The sequence below is a fragment of the Perna viridis genome, chromosome 5 (assembly GCF_037379345.1).
Source record: "Perna viridis isolate PV_CMFRI_1.1 ecotype Kerala chromosome 5, ASM3737934v1, whole genome shotgun sequence".
Lineage (NCBI taxonomy): Eukaryota > Metazoa > Mollusca > Bivalvia > Mytilida > Mytilidae > Perna > Perna viridis.
Window position 1 is genome coordinate 46,609,804 of NC_142449.1, and position 18,324 is coordinate 46,628,127.

Consider the following 18,324-nt stretch of genomic DNA (forward strand, 5'->3'; position numbering starts at 1 on the left):
TTGGTCAATTTTCGTCTTTTATGATTAATTTGAAATCATTTATTTAGGGCAATTTACAGCTTGCATTATTGTGTGGGTTTCGCCCGTCATTGATAACAGTGTGGTGACCTGTAGAAATTCAAATGTTCGTTGCTTTGTATTTGGTGGCTGATCTTATTGGCGATCATACCACACCTATTTTTGTATGAATCGATTATTGATTCACTTACCCATACCACACCTCAGTATTGAAAAATTGATTTATAAATGGGAGGTATAAAAGTTCATGAAAATCGAGTCGGGGGAGAGGCATGGGCCCTCCCAGCCCATGGACTATTTATGAGACATGGGGACATGGATATCCAAACCAAAAAGACAGGAACAACAAAGTAAAGTTTTAGTACAATTTAATTTAAGAAAACGTATAAAAATATATAAATGGAATGAGAGGAAATATTGCATCTATCTGTAAAATATGATTATTGATAATTACACTTCAATTTATAATTGTTTTGGAATGTTAACTTCAATAACAAGATGTACATATTCTTAAAAATAAAATTGCACTTTTTACTTTTATAAACGACTGAGTAAATTCAAGTCACTATTTGGCAATATACAAAATTCGTATAAATAAATGTACTTTCTCGCCTCCCATGATCAGTTAGATAAGTACTGCTTTACCTAAGAATCAGGCTAAATGTGACATAAACCAAAATGCAATTTATGACTACCGAAATATGGAATGTTTTTTTTAGAAAAAAAAAAATTTGATGTGATATAATGGCAAATGATTGTTGTCAGAAAAACCAGTATGGACAGTGATATCTTCATAATAAAAAAAACACCTAAGGTTTCATAACGAACTGTTGTAAAATATGCCCATGTCAGCCTGATTCTAAAACGAACAATCAAAAAGATAGCAGAGAGGCAAGAAAATAAATATGGAGACAGTCCAATCCTACAATAAATAATCATCAACCACGTACACCTGTTCCATAGTTAGCTCCGCCAGCTTTTTCAACAGCCGCCCTTAAGGCTGATTCTTTAATCTCAGCTTTGTCGGTAATTAATTGTTCTACAGCAAAATTCTGCAAAAAAGATTGATTTAGTTGAAAGTTGTGTTTGTATTGCATACGAGGCTCCAGTAAGTCCTAAAAAAAGTATGAACATACACGTACAGCAGAAGGATATTTACATGTACTAAGGCTAAATAAATATAAATTAAAAAAAACTTTAACTAATATTAACAGAAAATACTTGGTTGCATGTTTAATTAAGTTTAGGCATACAGATACCATAAACCACAAAATTCTGTATTATTCAGGATCATGTAACTTAATAGCTCTGTTAATTTTGCATATTTTTCCGCATGATTTTTGTGCTAGTATGTCTAATCCCCAAACCAATTACTACACAATATCGTCATGGCATTCAAAATATCATATGTAAGACGTAGCACAATTGGTAAGAAAAACGATGAGGTTATTTGTTAATGAGACGGCAAACAATTGGAGTTCCGATTACAAGAAATGATTTCGAAAAAAAAATATATGTGGACACGATTGATTAAATGCAACGAGAATTGATATGGTGAATACTGTAAGTTAAAGAAACAACATAACCACCGGGATGAAAAATGTCAGCTCATAAGCTCTTTAATACTTAGACCTACAAGTACACTTAAAATACCAAGATTAATAACGATAAAAGGGGTTCCAGGCTAGCTTGTGCACATTTTATCCAAAATTCAAAATTTAAAAAAAATGATTCCGGGCCAACAAAAAAGGGTTAAAACCCCGAAAACACCCCAACCCCTTGGATCCGCCGCTACCATGCACTTTAAAACTTACATTTATAACATCTTTTACCACTCCTTTGTCTGTTGCCATCTTTGCTTTTTTGAGTACGGATACTTTGGAACCAATCCAGGCCAAAAATACAAACTTAGCTCGTTTGCTCAATTCGTCACCGCTAATGATTCTCATGTACCCAAATAATCGTTCTTCATCTAAAAAAAAATAAGAGTAATTACATCGTGTCAATATGTATTTTTAACATTTATTTACGCATTCAAAAACTTATTTTTATGCACCAAGTGTGTGTCAGGCTGAGTCTTTTGGTGATTGCAAATTCTGTATTTAATTATTTATTAGTTACTAAAAATTGCAATTTGAAAGATATACTTGTATCTAGCATTTTAAAGTATTGTTTTTAGAACAATGACTGTTTTTTTTTATTCTTTTCAACAAACTGTCCAGTAATATACATGTACACGACAAGTAAGGTATGAGGTTCGATTCGTCTATGTTAAACTTATAAAAAAATATGGTTGGTATGATTACCAATGAGATAGTCATCCACCTTGCTTTTATGAAGATGGGATTACACGAACTCATCACCGTATGAATAGCATATATTCAAGTGCTCGTCGATGATAATTCTAACATCGTTGGGAATTTTCTGACCCTTCTATGCTCACGTTATCTACCCTGTATCAATTTGATCCGATGGAACAGTGAAGCGAATAGAGTCGTCACGTTCTATTTCTAGTTTTACCTCTATTTTTTACATTGTTTTATTTTTATATGAATCGTTATCAATACAACTCGCCTTTCGATGCAGTCTCTGGTCACTCTAAAGTTATGTGTTTTGAGACGGTCCCCTCAACAAATTAAAAAAAAAAGATGAATAAGCCTATAAAGATGCTGAGACAGCATCAAACATGAGTATGAATATTTCCCTTTTCCTATTATATAGAAATGGTGAAGATTAAGTGTCAGTCCCTGTAAGAATCAGGCAGTGGGTGAAACATGGTATGAGTATGAGAAAAACATTGAAATGTACCGAAAATGAACATTTCAAAGGCGGATAACTCAGTCAAACCCCCCATTTTTCTAACATTATTTTGACTAAGTTCTGAGTAAATCCAGTGATGCAGGGGTCAAATAATGGTCTTTTTATCAATTAAGATCGTAGATCAGAATTGATATAGTAGTCGCCAGAGCTTTTAAATTCGTAACCATGCCAGTTCGTATCCGCAATTATCTTGTACTACCACAGGAAAATAGTCCCATCGGCATACTTCATTAAGATTCAAATGCAGATAGTTTGATCCACTTAATAAGCATTTCTGATATATTTAATTCGATGATATTTAGGCTAATAAACAAACCCAATAAACAACTTTTACTGCGAACTAAATATGCTGATTAATTTGGTTTGTATTTACAACGATTCAAAAGTAGTTGACTTCTAACCTCTTATCGGTACGTGTTTATTTCCATGTGTTTACCCGAATAAACCAATCGTTCACTGTCGATATATTAAAGTTGCCTATAAATGCTTTGTTCTTAGTTACAGGCGCCATGGGGTTAAATATATAAATCCCTGTAGACGCATGATAAACCATTTGATGTTAAGCTAGAAAAGAAGACCTTTCGAGACTGTAAATATTCGATCATAGAAATGGAATATAAAAACGGGATTGGTGTGTACCAGTTGGAAGAGTTGTTTTCAGATATTTCATGCAGGCCCTGGCGGATCCATACACTAAGTATTTACAAAAATGGGGCAGTGGTTCCAATCAAGAGACATATAAAGAAAGAGGTTCCAGGCAGGGACTACAGTCTTGCTCCAGGCTATTACTCGGCGCTCATTTTTGCGAATCTTTCTACAAAAAGGGTGATATAACCCCCGAAACTATCCTGATGTATCACTCACTGTATTTTTATTACGGTTGTCACCTCATGACACCAGAAGCCCGACGATGGCAGGTAAAAATAAAACTTTGTTTAGACGATGGCATAGGAATTTCGAAAATGCGTTTCTCGGATATAGTGTCAGTCTGTGGTCTGGTAGTGTTGGTTTGTAATAATCATTCTAATGTACGTGTCTGGAACTATAGGTCCCCAGAAACTCAGCTCTTTAACATGACACATAGGTGTCTATGCGATAACTTGTAGTACTCGAGTTATAAAGCGTAGTAACTGGAAAATATAGCTAGTTGAGAGTGGCGTGTATCTTAGGACATGTTTATTTCAATGACGAATGATGTTCCCCATGAAAACAGACTTGTTCAACGTGTCATAGCTTTCCTTTCCTCTTTCGTCTACCTTGGACCTGACTTTTTATGAGAAATCAGCGGGTGTTTCTAGAAAAGCAGAGGACGCTTACCCTACCAATGCACCTGATCCATGCTCTCAGTTTTAGTGGTGTTCGAGTTGCTCAACTACTTTTGTTACTTTGTATGTTTTATTTTGGTTATTTTATGTTTCTAGTTGTGTGTCTGTTTTCGATGTCTGGTCTTTGTTTCTGGATAAGAGTCTTTTCAATCAAACCGGAATATTACGCAAACTGGCGCACTTCTACAATGCACATTGATTTTTCGTGTGTGCGTTTTTTAATGTCCTTCATTTTTAATGTAATCAGAATGATTAATTTAAAAAATAAATTAAAAGGATTCAAAATGATACAATGATAATCTTCTGTTATAATATGTTTGAATTCGATCCCTGAACTTCCCTTTATACTTTATTTTTGCAATTTGACGATTATTTGAGGCGTAAAAATTCAAACGAACGATATAAATTGATTCAGTACATGAGTAATTCGATTAAATAGAGAAAGCATCCTTGAGTGAAATTATATTGTCAGATTGGTGGGTTTTTTTTTTTGACATGCACGTTTCTGATTTTTTCCAATTTTGCCGGATTCTTATACATGCTGACATTTAAAGATCGGTAATCTAAATATGGATTAAAATTTGATCGATCGTATACAGCATTTCGACATACTTTGATAAACAGTTTCCTTTCGCGTATAAAGATGTGAAGCAAATAACGTCCTTTGAAAGTCAAGACAATTCGACAAATATAATTCCTATATGTGTGTGTTTGCATCTATTGGTATGAATTAATATCTAAAACAAATACAAAAAAAAGAGAGGTTTCACATAAAATACAAAGAAATCATTGAATATAAAAGCGGATAAGAGTTTTATATCGGGCAGATTATGTCGATACATGTATTCAGATTAAACAGCTTATCGGGCAATAACAATGTATCCTGAACAGGAAAATAAAAAGGATGTAATTAAATCGAACGGAAATTCTTTCACTTAAGACAAATATGCTCATTAGTTGGCTCCTTACTACTGAATTCTAAATAAGATTTTAGTTAACATTGTGAAAAGAATTATCAGTGTAATTTTATCAGATTCATAATTGTTTGTCGAATCAATAAAGAAAAAAATTAAACTTGCTCAAATCCCATATTTGTGCAAAACATTTGATAATATGCGCTTGCTTCGTTACTTTCTATGGATATAGCACATATTGCAACAGATTCTTCACAAATGTTGTTGGTCCTTGGTTTACCATATACTCTATCGGTAGAATGTATTACCGTAACAGATTCCAAGGAACCGGGTTCGGGGGCATGGACACCCCCTTTCGTTGGAAAATATTGTTAATATTGTGCAAAATTTGGGATAAAATGAGCATTAACCTGGATCCCTTTTCAAAGTCTCTTAATCCAACCCTGTATTCCATTCAACAGTATTGAGTTATTCAATATTAAAACAAATCTAAAAGGTCCTTGAGTTATGAAATGTCCCCCTTTTAAACTTAAAGCGGTTTATTGCTACGATAATATAGGCAATTGTACATATGTAGCTCGGTTTCCTATTTTGGTTAAAACTGAACATTTGAAATTGTATCCTGTGTATAGTCTTACCAACATTTAAAGGAACTCAGTACTTATTAGAAAACCGTGTTACATTATATTCTACGAACTAGAGCATGAAAATCCGCACGTGTTCTAAAGGCGGAAAATTACATTCTTCCTCTCGTATGGAAAACTTTCCGCATTCATTTATCTAATCTTTCAAAACCCTAAAAGTATGAAAAGGATTATTTAAATTCTTTAGGTGATATTGTTGTATAAAATATGCATTATTATACAATACAAAGGTAAACATCTTCAGGAAGAACATTTAAGCCATAAAAGATTATTTAAAAATGATAAAAATGATGATCACTCTATTAACTAAATTAAGAATTGGCAATAATTCTTCGCGCAATAAACAATATGCACATGGAAAATTTACGTTATTTTTCAACAGACAAAATTTTTATCATAGCCAATTCTTATCAATTAATTTCAAAACATATTTTTATATTTAAACATGAGCAAGGTAGATCTGAATTTAACTGAATAGGAGCATGTCAATTTATTTATACATTCAGATATAACAAAATTATTTTAACAAATCAGATTACAGTATTGATCTAAAATTAATTTATTCAAGATTAACCCCAGGCGTGAATTTATAGGGGAGGACCTGATGTACTCCCCAACACTAAAATTGAGATTTTTTTTTATTATGGACTTTTTTTCAAATATTCTACAAAAAAATTTTCTTGTCTAGTTTCGACCGGTCTTCAATTCCATTTACACCCACTAACCTGCAATACTGACCCCCCGAGCCACCTCAGTTTAGTGCTTTCGACTGAACAGCTAACATAAAGAAGAAGACAAAAAATGGAATTTGGACGACCAGTAAAGTCTTTAAAAAGTATCTAAAGGTATCTAAAAAACTTCCCAATATAATTCTGAATAAATTTCTAACGCTGCACCAACTTCCGAATTTAACTTGATACTTTAAGTGTGAAAACAACCAATCAAGCAATACTCAATATATATATATCACTTTCACAAATACTCTTATGAATCCTTAGACATCATAAAATATATCTGCCGTATTCTGATATGACTGATTTCTTCTTCTTCGTCCTTTCTCATGTTTCACTTGATAAAGATGTAGAGACACGTGAAATAAATGTACAATATCCCTGCTAGACACGTGATATAAATCTACAATATCCCTGGTCGACACGTGAAATAAATGTAAAATTTCCCTGCTTGATTAGTAACAATAATGTATAATTATTAAATTAAGGAAAACAATTAGCAAAATTACACACTTCCTAAAAGGGTGAATGACTTAACTATGTATAACATGGGGACAGACCAGACAATTATTGCGTATATTGTATGACACAAGCAAAGAGATAACCACACATAATTGATAATTTCAAGGGCACTTAACTTGAATTTTAAATTCTAAACTTTTATTTCAATATTTGTTCATTGTATGAAAGGTCACTAGGTCACACAATGGACTATCAAAATAAAATAAAATAGAATAGAGCAAGGTCTGGATAAGTTACCCTGAAGGCGATTGTACCGAGATAAAAAACTAAATCATTTATTTATATATATATATATATATATAAAGTAAAACTTAATTATTATTGTGAAAGCTCAAGAAAGTCAAAGCATACGCAGTATACATATCCGCTAGTCTAAATTGGTGTCTTGATGTTCACTTCCTAGTTAAGAGCACCACTGTTTGTTTTGATTCAAACCGGGAATGTCCGGGTGAAGAAAGTTAACTGTCGACCCCCCCCCAACCTTCTAGAATAGTATGCCATGGTAGTGAATAGACGGTCATGGTCGTCCACGCCTGAAAGGGAATGTTGAACAATCTTGTTTGGTTAAGCAGACACTACATATCTCATCCAGCCTTGAACAACTAGTACCGATACTACAAAACGCTTCCAAACGAGTAACTCCATGCTCACAAATAACATGTTTTATACCATGTTATATTGACTGACGAAAACCACTATTACTACATAACGGAAGAGGAAAGTTTTCCATATAGTGTCAGGTAAAATACGTAACGGATGACGATAAAAAATTCAACAATGACAAGTTTGTATATGAGTCACTGCATCACAATTTAAGCACTAGTATTAGTTTAGTCATCGAAAATCTACTACACGCACGAAACTGAAAGGTTAAACACTAATTTTAATATTTGAGCGAAACATCTTGAATTCATATCATCATATTTTAACCAGCTATATTGTCCAATTGTACATAATTCTTCGTATAAACAAGCCAGTAGAAATACCACGTAGAAAGATTTTTGTTTATACGATTAATTTAACCGAAAAGTTTACTTTTCATAGAATAAAAAAAAAACATTATCCACTTCAAGACTAAAAAAATAATATAATTCATACCTGTAAATTTTTCTCTGAATTCATCGAATTCCACACCTGTAGACTGGAGAAATATTTTATTTTCGTCATTGAAACCTAAAACAAGCCTAAAAGAGAGAGGATTTATAGTAAATACTTTAAACTATTCTAAAGATTTCCTACTTTTATAAAATACCAGCGAAATACAAAATAGCTGAGACATCATGTGACGCGAAGTCAAAGGTCAAACAAGCCGGCTATTTCTACAATACAAAAACTACTACTAAATAAATTAAACAATGCTCATAAATCTTACCAATTTGTAGGAGTTTCATCGTTTCTCACATCTTCATAGGCATCAAATACACCTTTTTTATCCGCAAGACTGGCCATTTTCGTATGGTTTCACTAAGAAGTACGGTGTTACTGTGCTAGTTTTTGTACTCTATGTTCATATAAGGAAGTGGGTAATGTGGAAGTGGGCGGAACATGTATAATCTGTTAGGGTAAATATCAAAACGGTCAATGTTAACAAGATACGGTCGTAGATGTGATCAATCAATGACGCGATAAAATATTGAATATGTAGTCTCTATACATGCATATGCCTGTTGAAGCCGGGAATGTTTGAAATAGTGTAAGTTTCTCGAAATTCTAGATAATTTCAAAACACATGAACAAAAACGTAACTGTGAGTCACTGACGACTGCCAGGATATCGGGCTTGTTAATTGCATAAACAAATGGCAAAACTGATTATTATAAATATTGAAAATAATATAACAGTCATATTAAAAAAAAGAGAGATATGGCATTTTCGAATAAATGCATGTATGTATGTGCCAGGTGTCAAGGGCGTTTAATTGACGTTGCCATAGATGTCACAGCGGTACTAGTTTTAGTCCAACGGAGGTAACAACCAAAAGTTTGCTTTGTGTCTTTCAGATCCCTTCTCTGTATCGACATGATCCGACGTAGCACATAGCGAATAGACTCGTCACATTCTGGGACATATACAAATATATATATATATATATATATATATATATTAAACTTGAAAAAAGCTAACAGCTATTACCCCCCTCGCATCCCCCCCCCCTCAAAAAAAAAGAAAAAAAAAGAAAGCAATCAGCTAGATTGGCACCTGGCGCCCACTTTTCGGACAGCGCTGTTCACGGAAGGGGAGGGGCTATTTGTAACATTTATATATACATAATATATTTAGACATAGTTATTGATTTGACATCAATTCAAATCATCAAAGTAAGTAAAGATTAACACTTGATTTATTCGCAGGAAGTGATCCAATTAACCCCGACATGATAATGATATGTCTTTAGATATAATGTCATTTGTTCTGACCGGCATCCCACTGTGATATGTAGATATAGATAAATACAGGGGCGGATCCAGGATTTGAGTTTAGGGGGGGGGGCGTTAATTGAATTAAATGCCATGCAAAGCAAGGCAAAAAATATTATGGAGTGAAACTTGTGGTAAATTTTTTTTTCTTACCGATTTAGAGAGGGCGTACGCCAGGCACGCCAGTTCTTGGATCCGCGCCTGAAATACCATGCATGTATATGAATGGGAAACATAAATGCATTACATATGTATAAATGGGTGTCAGTTGTTCATTGTCAAAATATATGAATGGAAAAGTGTGGGGGGTAAAATTTTCGTGGCCGCACACCCGTACCCTTTTACCTGTTAAGTTATCCACGGTGCTGTTCTTCTCACACTTTTTTTCTGTACTTCTACTTAACATGCTTGTTTTCTATGCAAGACCATATGAATATATACATTTATATTCATATTCAGTTACAAGCTCTCTAGGACGCTCAAGCTTGTGTGGTATAATTATGCCGATCTATATAGATGTCTTGTCAGTATCCCACATTCATTCGCTTATCAGAGTTTCGTAACGCCTACCTCCTCGCAACGGGATGACGGTAACTCGATTTTAGATTGATTTGTAAATAAACTAAGGGGACGACAATTATATTCTTAGGTGGAACTGGCAATTTTTTTTTTAGGTCAGAAATTTTATTTTCAGCCTGGTAAAAGTCAGATCATTTATTTTCATCATAACCTTGGCTAGATTATTGATTTTCACTACTCATAAAGGAGTCTAATTTTTTTCAATGACAATTTAAATGTGGATATCCGGGTTACCAAAATATATGGTTTGGGTTCTATATCAAAGCATGTGTTACTTTTTATGTTTATAATATTATAGACATTATTAAATGGAGTTCATTCTCTATGATTCAAGGCACAGTCTTTACTATATCCAACAGGTGGCATTCCTGGACCTGAAATATGCCCCAAATTAAGCTACTTTTTATACTTCGTTGAGGCAAAAATCAGTTTTATCATCATGTAACCCAATGTCTCAGGTTTACAATGGTACCAAGAAAGTTGCGGTAACAATTAAGGTTTTGGGGTAAAATGAACAAAATGAACACCTAACCCATCGAAAAATTGCTAAAATCGACATATTTTTCCATGTAAAACCCCTAGAGTATTTATGCTTCAGTAAAGTATAGCTTATTTGGTATTTTCTGTTTAGTAATATCAGAATTAATACTTCTTGGTTTCTTTTGATGAATTTTGGCGGTTTTCGTATTCAAACTTTATCCATAAATAAATAACGAAATACTAATTTTCAAGAATTAATTTTCAAAAAAATGTTAAAAATATTACCACTACCCCTAGAAAACTGGTCTCAGTATTAAACAGAATTCTCATTCACAGCATACCGACTCCATAAAACTCATATATTAGGCATTCATAATTAAGATAATGATATACCAAACATATCTGACCAATTCGGGCGATTAGATTTTCTTTTTGGGGTTACAATAACTCTAAAATTGTAAAAAAGGGAATTTTCAGAATTTCATAATTTCCTCCATGTCATTTTGTTTCGAATACCGTAGTTTAAACAAGCTTTGGTGTGATACGGTACATTAATACAGTATCTTAGCATTCAGATGAGCCCAAGTAATAAATATTTGAACTTTTCCAAGTCAAGTTAGGTGAAAAATTGCCATCCCTACCCATGAAAAAAAATACATCAACATGAACTAAAATGTTAATTTTTGGCATATGCACGGCGTACTCTAGACACTTTGGGTACTATTGTTTAAATTATTGATGTATCCAACATATCTTCTCATTTCAGGCGGGTATTCTTCAGTTTCAATGTGACAATAATGAGTTTTTCATGAAAAAGAGGAACTTTCGGAATTTCATATTTTCTTCCATTTCACCTGTAATTGGCATTTTTTTTAAATACCCTACTTCAAACAAGCTTTTATATATTCAAACACATTTATGTAACACCTTTCCAATAAGCCAAGACAATGCACAATTAAACATATTCCAGGCCATTTGGGAGAAAGATGGTAACCCCTACCCATTAATATCTGCCCCAAAGTGGAAGAAAATGACCCTTTATAGCATACACGAACTGTAAACATTGTCTATTTGGCATTTATTATGGAAATCTTCTTGTATCAGTCATATTGTCTAGCACATATCCTTTAATGGTCCCGAAGATTACAAAATATTAAAAAAATGGAAATTTAAGAAGTAACAGATTAGCAAACATTTTAGCATGTAAATTGTATATTTTTTGTTTAAAATATCACAGATTTAAAATGATTTTGTTTGCTATCATTATTTTTATACATATAAGGTTTCAAAGAAGCAACTACGATGAATCATTAGCATACTTGAATCCAAAACCATTTAAAAAATGCTTATCTACCACATACGAATTTGGGTTTTCACGGAAATTTTAGTGGGTATGGGGTACCATTCTTTCACCTAAATGGCCTAGAACACGTTAAAGTGTTATTCCCTTGGCTTATTCGAAAGCTTAGATGCTACGTAGATGTGTTTGAATATGCAAAAGCTTCTTTGAAGTAGGGTACTTGAAAAATTGCCAATTAAAGGTGAATTGGAAGAAAATATGAAATTCCAAAAATTCCCCCTTTTATCAAAAACTCATTATTGTCATATCGGAACTGAAAAAAAAAAAATACGTACCTGAAGTGAGTAGGTATGTTGACCTTATGTATTTGTATTTGAATATACAAAAGTTAAAATTAACATTTTAGTACATGTTGAGGTATTCTTTTCACGGGTAGGAGTTTCAATGTTTCACCTAACTTGACTTGGAAAAGTTCAAATGTTTATTACTTGGGCTCATTTTGAAGCTAAGACACTATATTAATGTACCGTATGACACAAAAGCTTGTTTAAAACTACGGTATTCTGAAAAAATAACAATAATGGGTGATACAGAAAAAAATTCTGAAATTCTGAAAATTCACATTTTTTTCGATTTCATAGTATTTGTCACACCAAAAAGAAAATCTAAACGCCTGAATTTATCAGATGTGTTGGGTACATTATTATCTTAATTATGAATGCCTAAATATGAGTTCTACTGTGTCAGTATGCAGTCAATGAGAATTCTGTTTGTTACTGGGACCAGTTGTCTAGGGGTAGGGGTAATATTTTTGGCAGTTTTTGAAAATACATTTTTGAACATTAGTTTTTCGTGGTTTATTTATGTAGGAAATTAGATTATCTATCGAATGACACCAAATTTGAGACGTTTTAGTCCAGCAATAACTTGTAGAGTCGAACTTATTTGACTTTTTTAAGGAAAAAACGAAAATTCCATTTTTTTCATTTTTGATAAATTCTGACAACAAAAACCGCCAAAATCCATCAAAAGAACCACGTAAATATTAATTGTGATAATACTTAACAGAAAATACCAATCCCTAGGTGTTATCTCAAATATCTTGGTACCATTGTAAAGTTGAGACATTGGGCTACATGATGATTCCTATGTTTGTTTAGTTTGTTCACACATGCTGTCCCAGGAAAAATATTGGCTTTTTGACAAAATGGGGTACAAATATAGGCTTATAATGAAAAAGAATCCGAGAGTATTCTTTGGCGACAAATTGTTTCTGTAATGGGGGTATTAAGGTACCTAAAAATCATCATGAAGTTGATGAGTGGGGTGAACGGTGGACCCTCTCAGCCCATGGACTACTACACATTACTGCAGTAAAGTCATTTATTTTCATGTATTTAATATTGCCACTGGAGACTATAAGGGTATTGTATAAAACTTGTGGCGTAAACATGTATACTTTACTAATTCATGAAACTATGGCGAGCGTAGCGAGTCAAATTTTATTAAAGGTTTTGCGGAGGTCAGAATATTTATTTTCAATTCACTAGCCAGGGTCAGAATGTTTATTTTTTAGCAATTTGCAGTCAGACTATTTATTTTCTGCTATATGATGAGGCCAGATTTTTTCCTAAATAATCAAAGACAGATTATTTATTTTCAAAATCTGCCAGCCCCCCTAAGAATCTCATGGTCGTTCCTTGAAGTTCGGGAATAATCATTGTTTTGATTTGAAATAATTAGTCTTAGGCGCGAATAAAATGTGCGTTCCCATTTCGCTTTAGTTGTGAATTGCGAGTAAAAGGTAAAAAAAAGTACTGCGGCGAAATGGGAATTTTTATAATTATCGGTAACCGTTGTAAAAAAACAACTGTGAACTAATAAGGTGTTGTAAGGCAAAATAATCATTTTTTTTCTTTTTTTAGCTACAAATTAAAATTACTTTTCAACTTGTTTTTTTCTTGATATTTTTTTTAAGATACTGACATTTTTTTCATGAATAAGTACACATACAATTCAGGAGTTCAAAAATTAAATATGATTTTTATTTAAATAAATTTAATGAATGTATATAAATAGAATTGAATGACACTAATGAATGACACTAATGAAATTATTATTAAAATAGTTATTATAATACAAACCATCAGATAATTGAAATTAACTAGCATATACTTAAAGTTTTGTAACTTGTTGCAATTTTGAAAATTTTAACCACCGAGGTACATGTATGCTAGTGTCTCAGGCATCTTCAGTCTGACTATTGTAGTAAGAAAAACAGCATCTACATGTATCTTGGAGATGCAGCATCACACATCATGTAGTTCACAAATGAAAGGTGGGTTATTATCAAAGTGCTGTCGTATTTTGAATTTTGCTCTGCACATTTATTATTCATAATATCTATCAAATAAAAAAGAAACAGGTGATTTAAACCAGAAAAAAAAATAAAAAGGCCATTCATAAAAAAATATAAAGACAGCAAACCAACAAATCCACTTAATTATTTCACAAAATAAAATAACAAAAAATACCAACAAACAATTTAATGATTTACAAATACATGTGTTTGTAAGGTTAAATTGTATTAAAAACACAAGTAACACTGAATTACATGTTTAAATAAGTTCCCATTTCGTCTTAGTTCACCCCAACTCATACAAAGGCGAAATGGGAATAATTTTATGCACCAATTCGACAGCTAAGGCGGAATGGGAACAAGCCGAATTAAAAACAACCTTGTGGCCCAAATGAAATAGAGAATATTAAAAAAAAGCGCAAAAGCATGACGCCCCATGAAGGGCATATATAGATACAAAACTGAACAGTTATAGTTAAGTAACAATGGGAACAATGCATGGTTTTTCTTGACCACATGTTGTATTAGTAATTACTATAAGGGTATAATATAGAACAGTGTCTGGCGCACACCCGAGTTTCATTGAGAAAAAAAGTATCTGACAGTTGAGAAAGTATTATAGAGGTTAAAAATATTGACAGAATATAAGAAGATATTTTGTGAAAGGTGACTCAACTGCAAAGAGTACCAAGGGACAATGCATTAAAACATGTGGTATAATTGAGAAATAAATCACGGAAACATAATTTATTTTTGTTTTACCGCGGCTGGTCATTTATGTCGCATTTCCGTGATTATAAAAAAAAAATAAAAGATTAGTTTTAAAAACAATACATGAAAAAATATAATGTTTGCATGAGCAATTATTTAGCGTTTACCGTTTAGATGATGGCAATACTACTACATCGTAAGTGGTTGGAATTCCGTTCCTCCATACCCCAACCTCTTACTTCCGAGCGCCATAATTTGTTGTTGTTACGTATATACCTCCACTTCCTGGAGAACTGCAGGTCCGGTGCTTATATCCAAGGGACCTGCATAGATCCCTATCTATAGTTTGGGTTCGGTAAAAATTTATAATATAACTACAATACACTAGAGTAATTCTAGTCCCTGGTGAGACTCAGCCAGCCATCCAGGCTATATCTCCTGTTTTACAGGGTCAGTCTATATATATACATATATATAACGTCTCAGAATGTGACGACTCTATTCTCTACACTGCTCCATCTGATCAAATTGATACAGGGAAGATACCGTAAACTTATAGAAGGGTCTGAAAAATTCCCCGTGCAGGTCCGCGTGCTAAAAGAATAGCCCTGCAGCAGCGCTAAGCTTGTCGTAAAAGGCGACTAAATAGTGCTCAGAAACCTAGCCGGGGGCTAGGCGCTCTGCCCACAGAGCAACTGGGATGAGTGCCCCAGGTGGTGGAATGGGGTACCCCTGGCGTGTTACATGCTGGGGTTGTCAGGCTATAATACGGAAAACCTGACCGCAAACCATAGTGGTGCACCGTGTTGGGAAAGATGCCACGTTCCTCGCACGTTAAAGAACCCTGCTGTGGTATTCTCCCGGAGTAGGAATCATAGGGCTCCGCCACAGGAGGCTAAATTGCCCGACTTTACCCATCCCCCTTTTTCCAGTGGCAATCAAAATTTGTCGACCCTATTATCCTTGTGACCCATCCTTTTTTTCATTTCATGTTAATTTTATCATCCATTTCATGTTCATTGTCTGAATATAGCTGAAATATTGCTGCTCGGACGTTAAACCCCAACAAACAAACTGAAAAATTCCCAACGATATTAGAACTGTCAAGTTTGCGAAGCAAATTTTTGTCGTTCCCTCCGCGGGACTCGAACTCGTACCGCCTGCACTAAGTCCAGCGCCCTAGACCACTCGACCAGCTAGGCTATATAAGTTACAGCCCTAGATTAATCCTACGAGGAGGAATCACCCGGCCAGCGAAATTATATTTTATATACCCTAGCATGTCGAGTGCTCTAGGGCGCTGGACTTCGTGCAGGCGGTGTTGCCATAGATGTCACAGCGGTACGAATTCGAGTCCCGCGGAGGGAACGACAAAAATTTGCTTCGCAAACTTGACAGTTCTAACATCGTTGGGAATTGTTCAGACCATATATATAAATGTGTGTGTACTTGATTACTTATACATATTGCATAACGCTGGTTTCGCCGTTCCTTGAAATCGGCAGAATTATAGTGAACTATTTTCCATTTAAAACGTTTTATACAGTTTCTTTACCATTACACGGGAGAAGGTGACTAAACTGAAGAAAAACAATGACCAACCTGATGAGAAAATCCAGATTGCTAGAGTAATGGCAATACATGAAGAACCTATAGAAACTTCAAAACAGATTTCCATTTTGAAAAAATATTTAGAATGGGGGAGGGGGGATTATAAAAAGCGAAAAATAATAACAAATATAAAATCAGTATACCATGATCTTAAAATAGCGAAGAGACTAAAACCAGACATGGAAAACAGACATACACAACAAAGAACATGGAGTAACTAAAATCATATACACAGTAACAAAAGCAAATGAGCAACTCGGACATTACGCATTATAAACATTTTGTTGATATAAAAAATTCAAGCTTAAACTATTAAAGATAAATTTGTATGATTACTGTCTTCAGAGGATCACTTTGTTTTAGATCAGTTATGTTCACTACTATCAAAATGAAATGAAGAGTATTTGAAATTTTATCAAATTAAATTATTGATAATTTTAGTTCCCTTGCTGTGCCAGTGGTGTACCATTTTTCGGATATTGTGTCCTGGTATTTTGTATGTAGTTAATATCATGTGTCATAACTCTAAAACCTGTATTTCATGTATACTCATGTCACTTCAACTGCTGGTATTTAGCAGGGGCGGATTCAGGGTTTTAGATTGAAGGGGATGGGGTGGCACAGATTAAATTTCGCCAAACGGATCGAGGCGAAAAAGTTTTTGAGGTTAATTTTTTTTAATATTCTTATAGAGTGGGTGCAATGGAGATATCCTTGTGGTAAAATTTGCAAGAAATTATAGTTTCAGCCTAAAACCGCCTAAATCTTCCCATGACAACCCACGCCTTGCAAATTTTAATAGGGCGCACGCCCGCCACGCTCCCGCCCGAATCCGCCCCTGTTCAGTGTTTATTTTCATATATATGTATGCGTGAATAATTCTATAGAATATATTACACACAGCCTTTTTTCAAACTTGCAATTTTTAAATATGTCTGTCAAATTTAAGAATTTACCCCTCCATACTCTTATTTTATAAGTCTTTGGATAAAATATTGAAAGAGAAATCAAGGGAACCAAGATACTAGCGGAAATCAAAAGAATGTAATCCAGGGACAAAGACCAGCCGTGGAAAAAAGACACACACAACCATGAACATAAAATAACCAAAATAATAAAAAAAGTAAGAGTAAATGAGCAACTCGGACTCAAAATATAGCCTGGACTACAGGAAGTATTACACGTTTCCCGTTTCGCATTTGCTTTTACTCAACTTCCTCTGTCTGACGTCATATGCGTCTGACGGCAAAATGGCGGTGCTTCTTTAACTTTTTTGTCCATTAGAATGCAAAATTGAGGATCTAAGGAAATAGAATGATCCATTCTTTGTTTATTTTTATCTGTTTATTTATTGGTGAGTTCTGTTATAGCGCTGTCTTGGAAAATGATAGTGAAGGTTCTAAATTGTTGTGATTTGACCGTCAAACGCGTCGTGTTGACATAATATAAGGACGGTCGGTTCAAAGTAGAATCCCACTATACTAAAACATCCAAGCAGAAAGACCCTGGATTTTACTGTTATCCATTTTCACCATAACAAAATATCGCCATTATGGTAACCAATATATTGTTCAATTTCGTACTGGGTACGAAGTGACCGCCGTTCATACCGTCTGCTCAAACTGATGTCCGAATAATAAATTTTGATTTTATTAGTTCATTGCATGTTCGTGTTTTAAGTTTATCTAGAGTAGTAGAACGTGATAATCTGCTACTTAACGAAAAGATAGAAATTTTGAGGAAGGATCCGTTCCTATGGCTGTGGACAGTGGTTTCAGAATTTTTTCAAGACCAGGGACTGGTGCAGTCACGACTGAAATTTTTCGTAATTTTGAAAATATAATATTTATATGGATTCTTTTAAAATAGACCCTGTAATGCATGTGTGTAAAT

The 18,324-nt window shown here is 33.9% G+C and overlaps 2 protein-coding genes across 2 annotated transcripts in view; one reads left to right on the forward strand and one right to left on the reverse strand.

Annotated features, from left to right (window-relative positions):
• Positions 1-369: 369 nt before the first annotated feature.
• Positions 370-8,506, reverse strand: LOC148617967 (coactosin-like protein). The gene is made up of 4 exons (XM_088585662.1): positions 8,347-8,506; positions 8,073-8,158; positions 1,833-1,990; positions 370-1,070 (listed from the first exon to the last, which is right to left on the reverse strand). Exons 1-4 carry the CDS (start codon positions 8,421-8,423, stop codon positions 957-959), a joined length of 435 nt encoding a protein of 144 aa, XP_088441788.1. The 5' UTR covers positions 8,424-8,506; the 3' UTR covers positions 370-956.
• Positions 8,507-17,654: 9,148 nt separating this feature from the next.
• Positions 17,655-18,324, forward strand: part of LOC148617968 (uncharacterized) — a 98,215-nt gene continuing 97,545 nt past the window's right edge. The window contains exon 1 of the mRNA XM_088585156.1: positions 17,655-17,785. Within this exon, the coding sequence (XP_088441282.1) occupies positions 17,746-17,785 (40 nt within the window). The 5' untranslated portion in view covers positions 17,655-17,745. The remainder of the gene's footprint in view (positions 17,786-18,324) is intronic.

Excerpts from the sequence above, each read along its gene's own strand:
- LOC148617967 (XM_088585662.1), bottom strand. The coding sequence starts at position 8,423 with ATGGCCAGTCTTGCGGATAAAAAAGGTGTATTTGATGCCTATGAAGAT. Across the intron at positions 8,159-8,346 it reads GATGAAACTCCTACAAATTG|GCTTGTTTTAGGTTTCAATG; the intron begins GTAAGATTTATG and ends TCTCTCTTTTAG. Across the intron at positions 1,071-1,832 it reads TGGTAAAAGATGTTATAAAT|AATTTTGCTGTAGAACAATT; the intron begins GTAAGTTTTAAA and ends TCTTTTTTGCAG.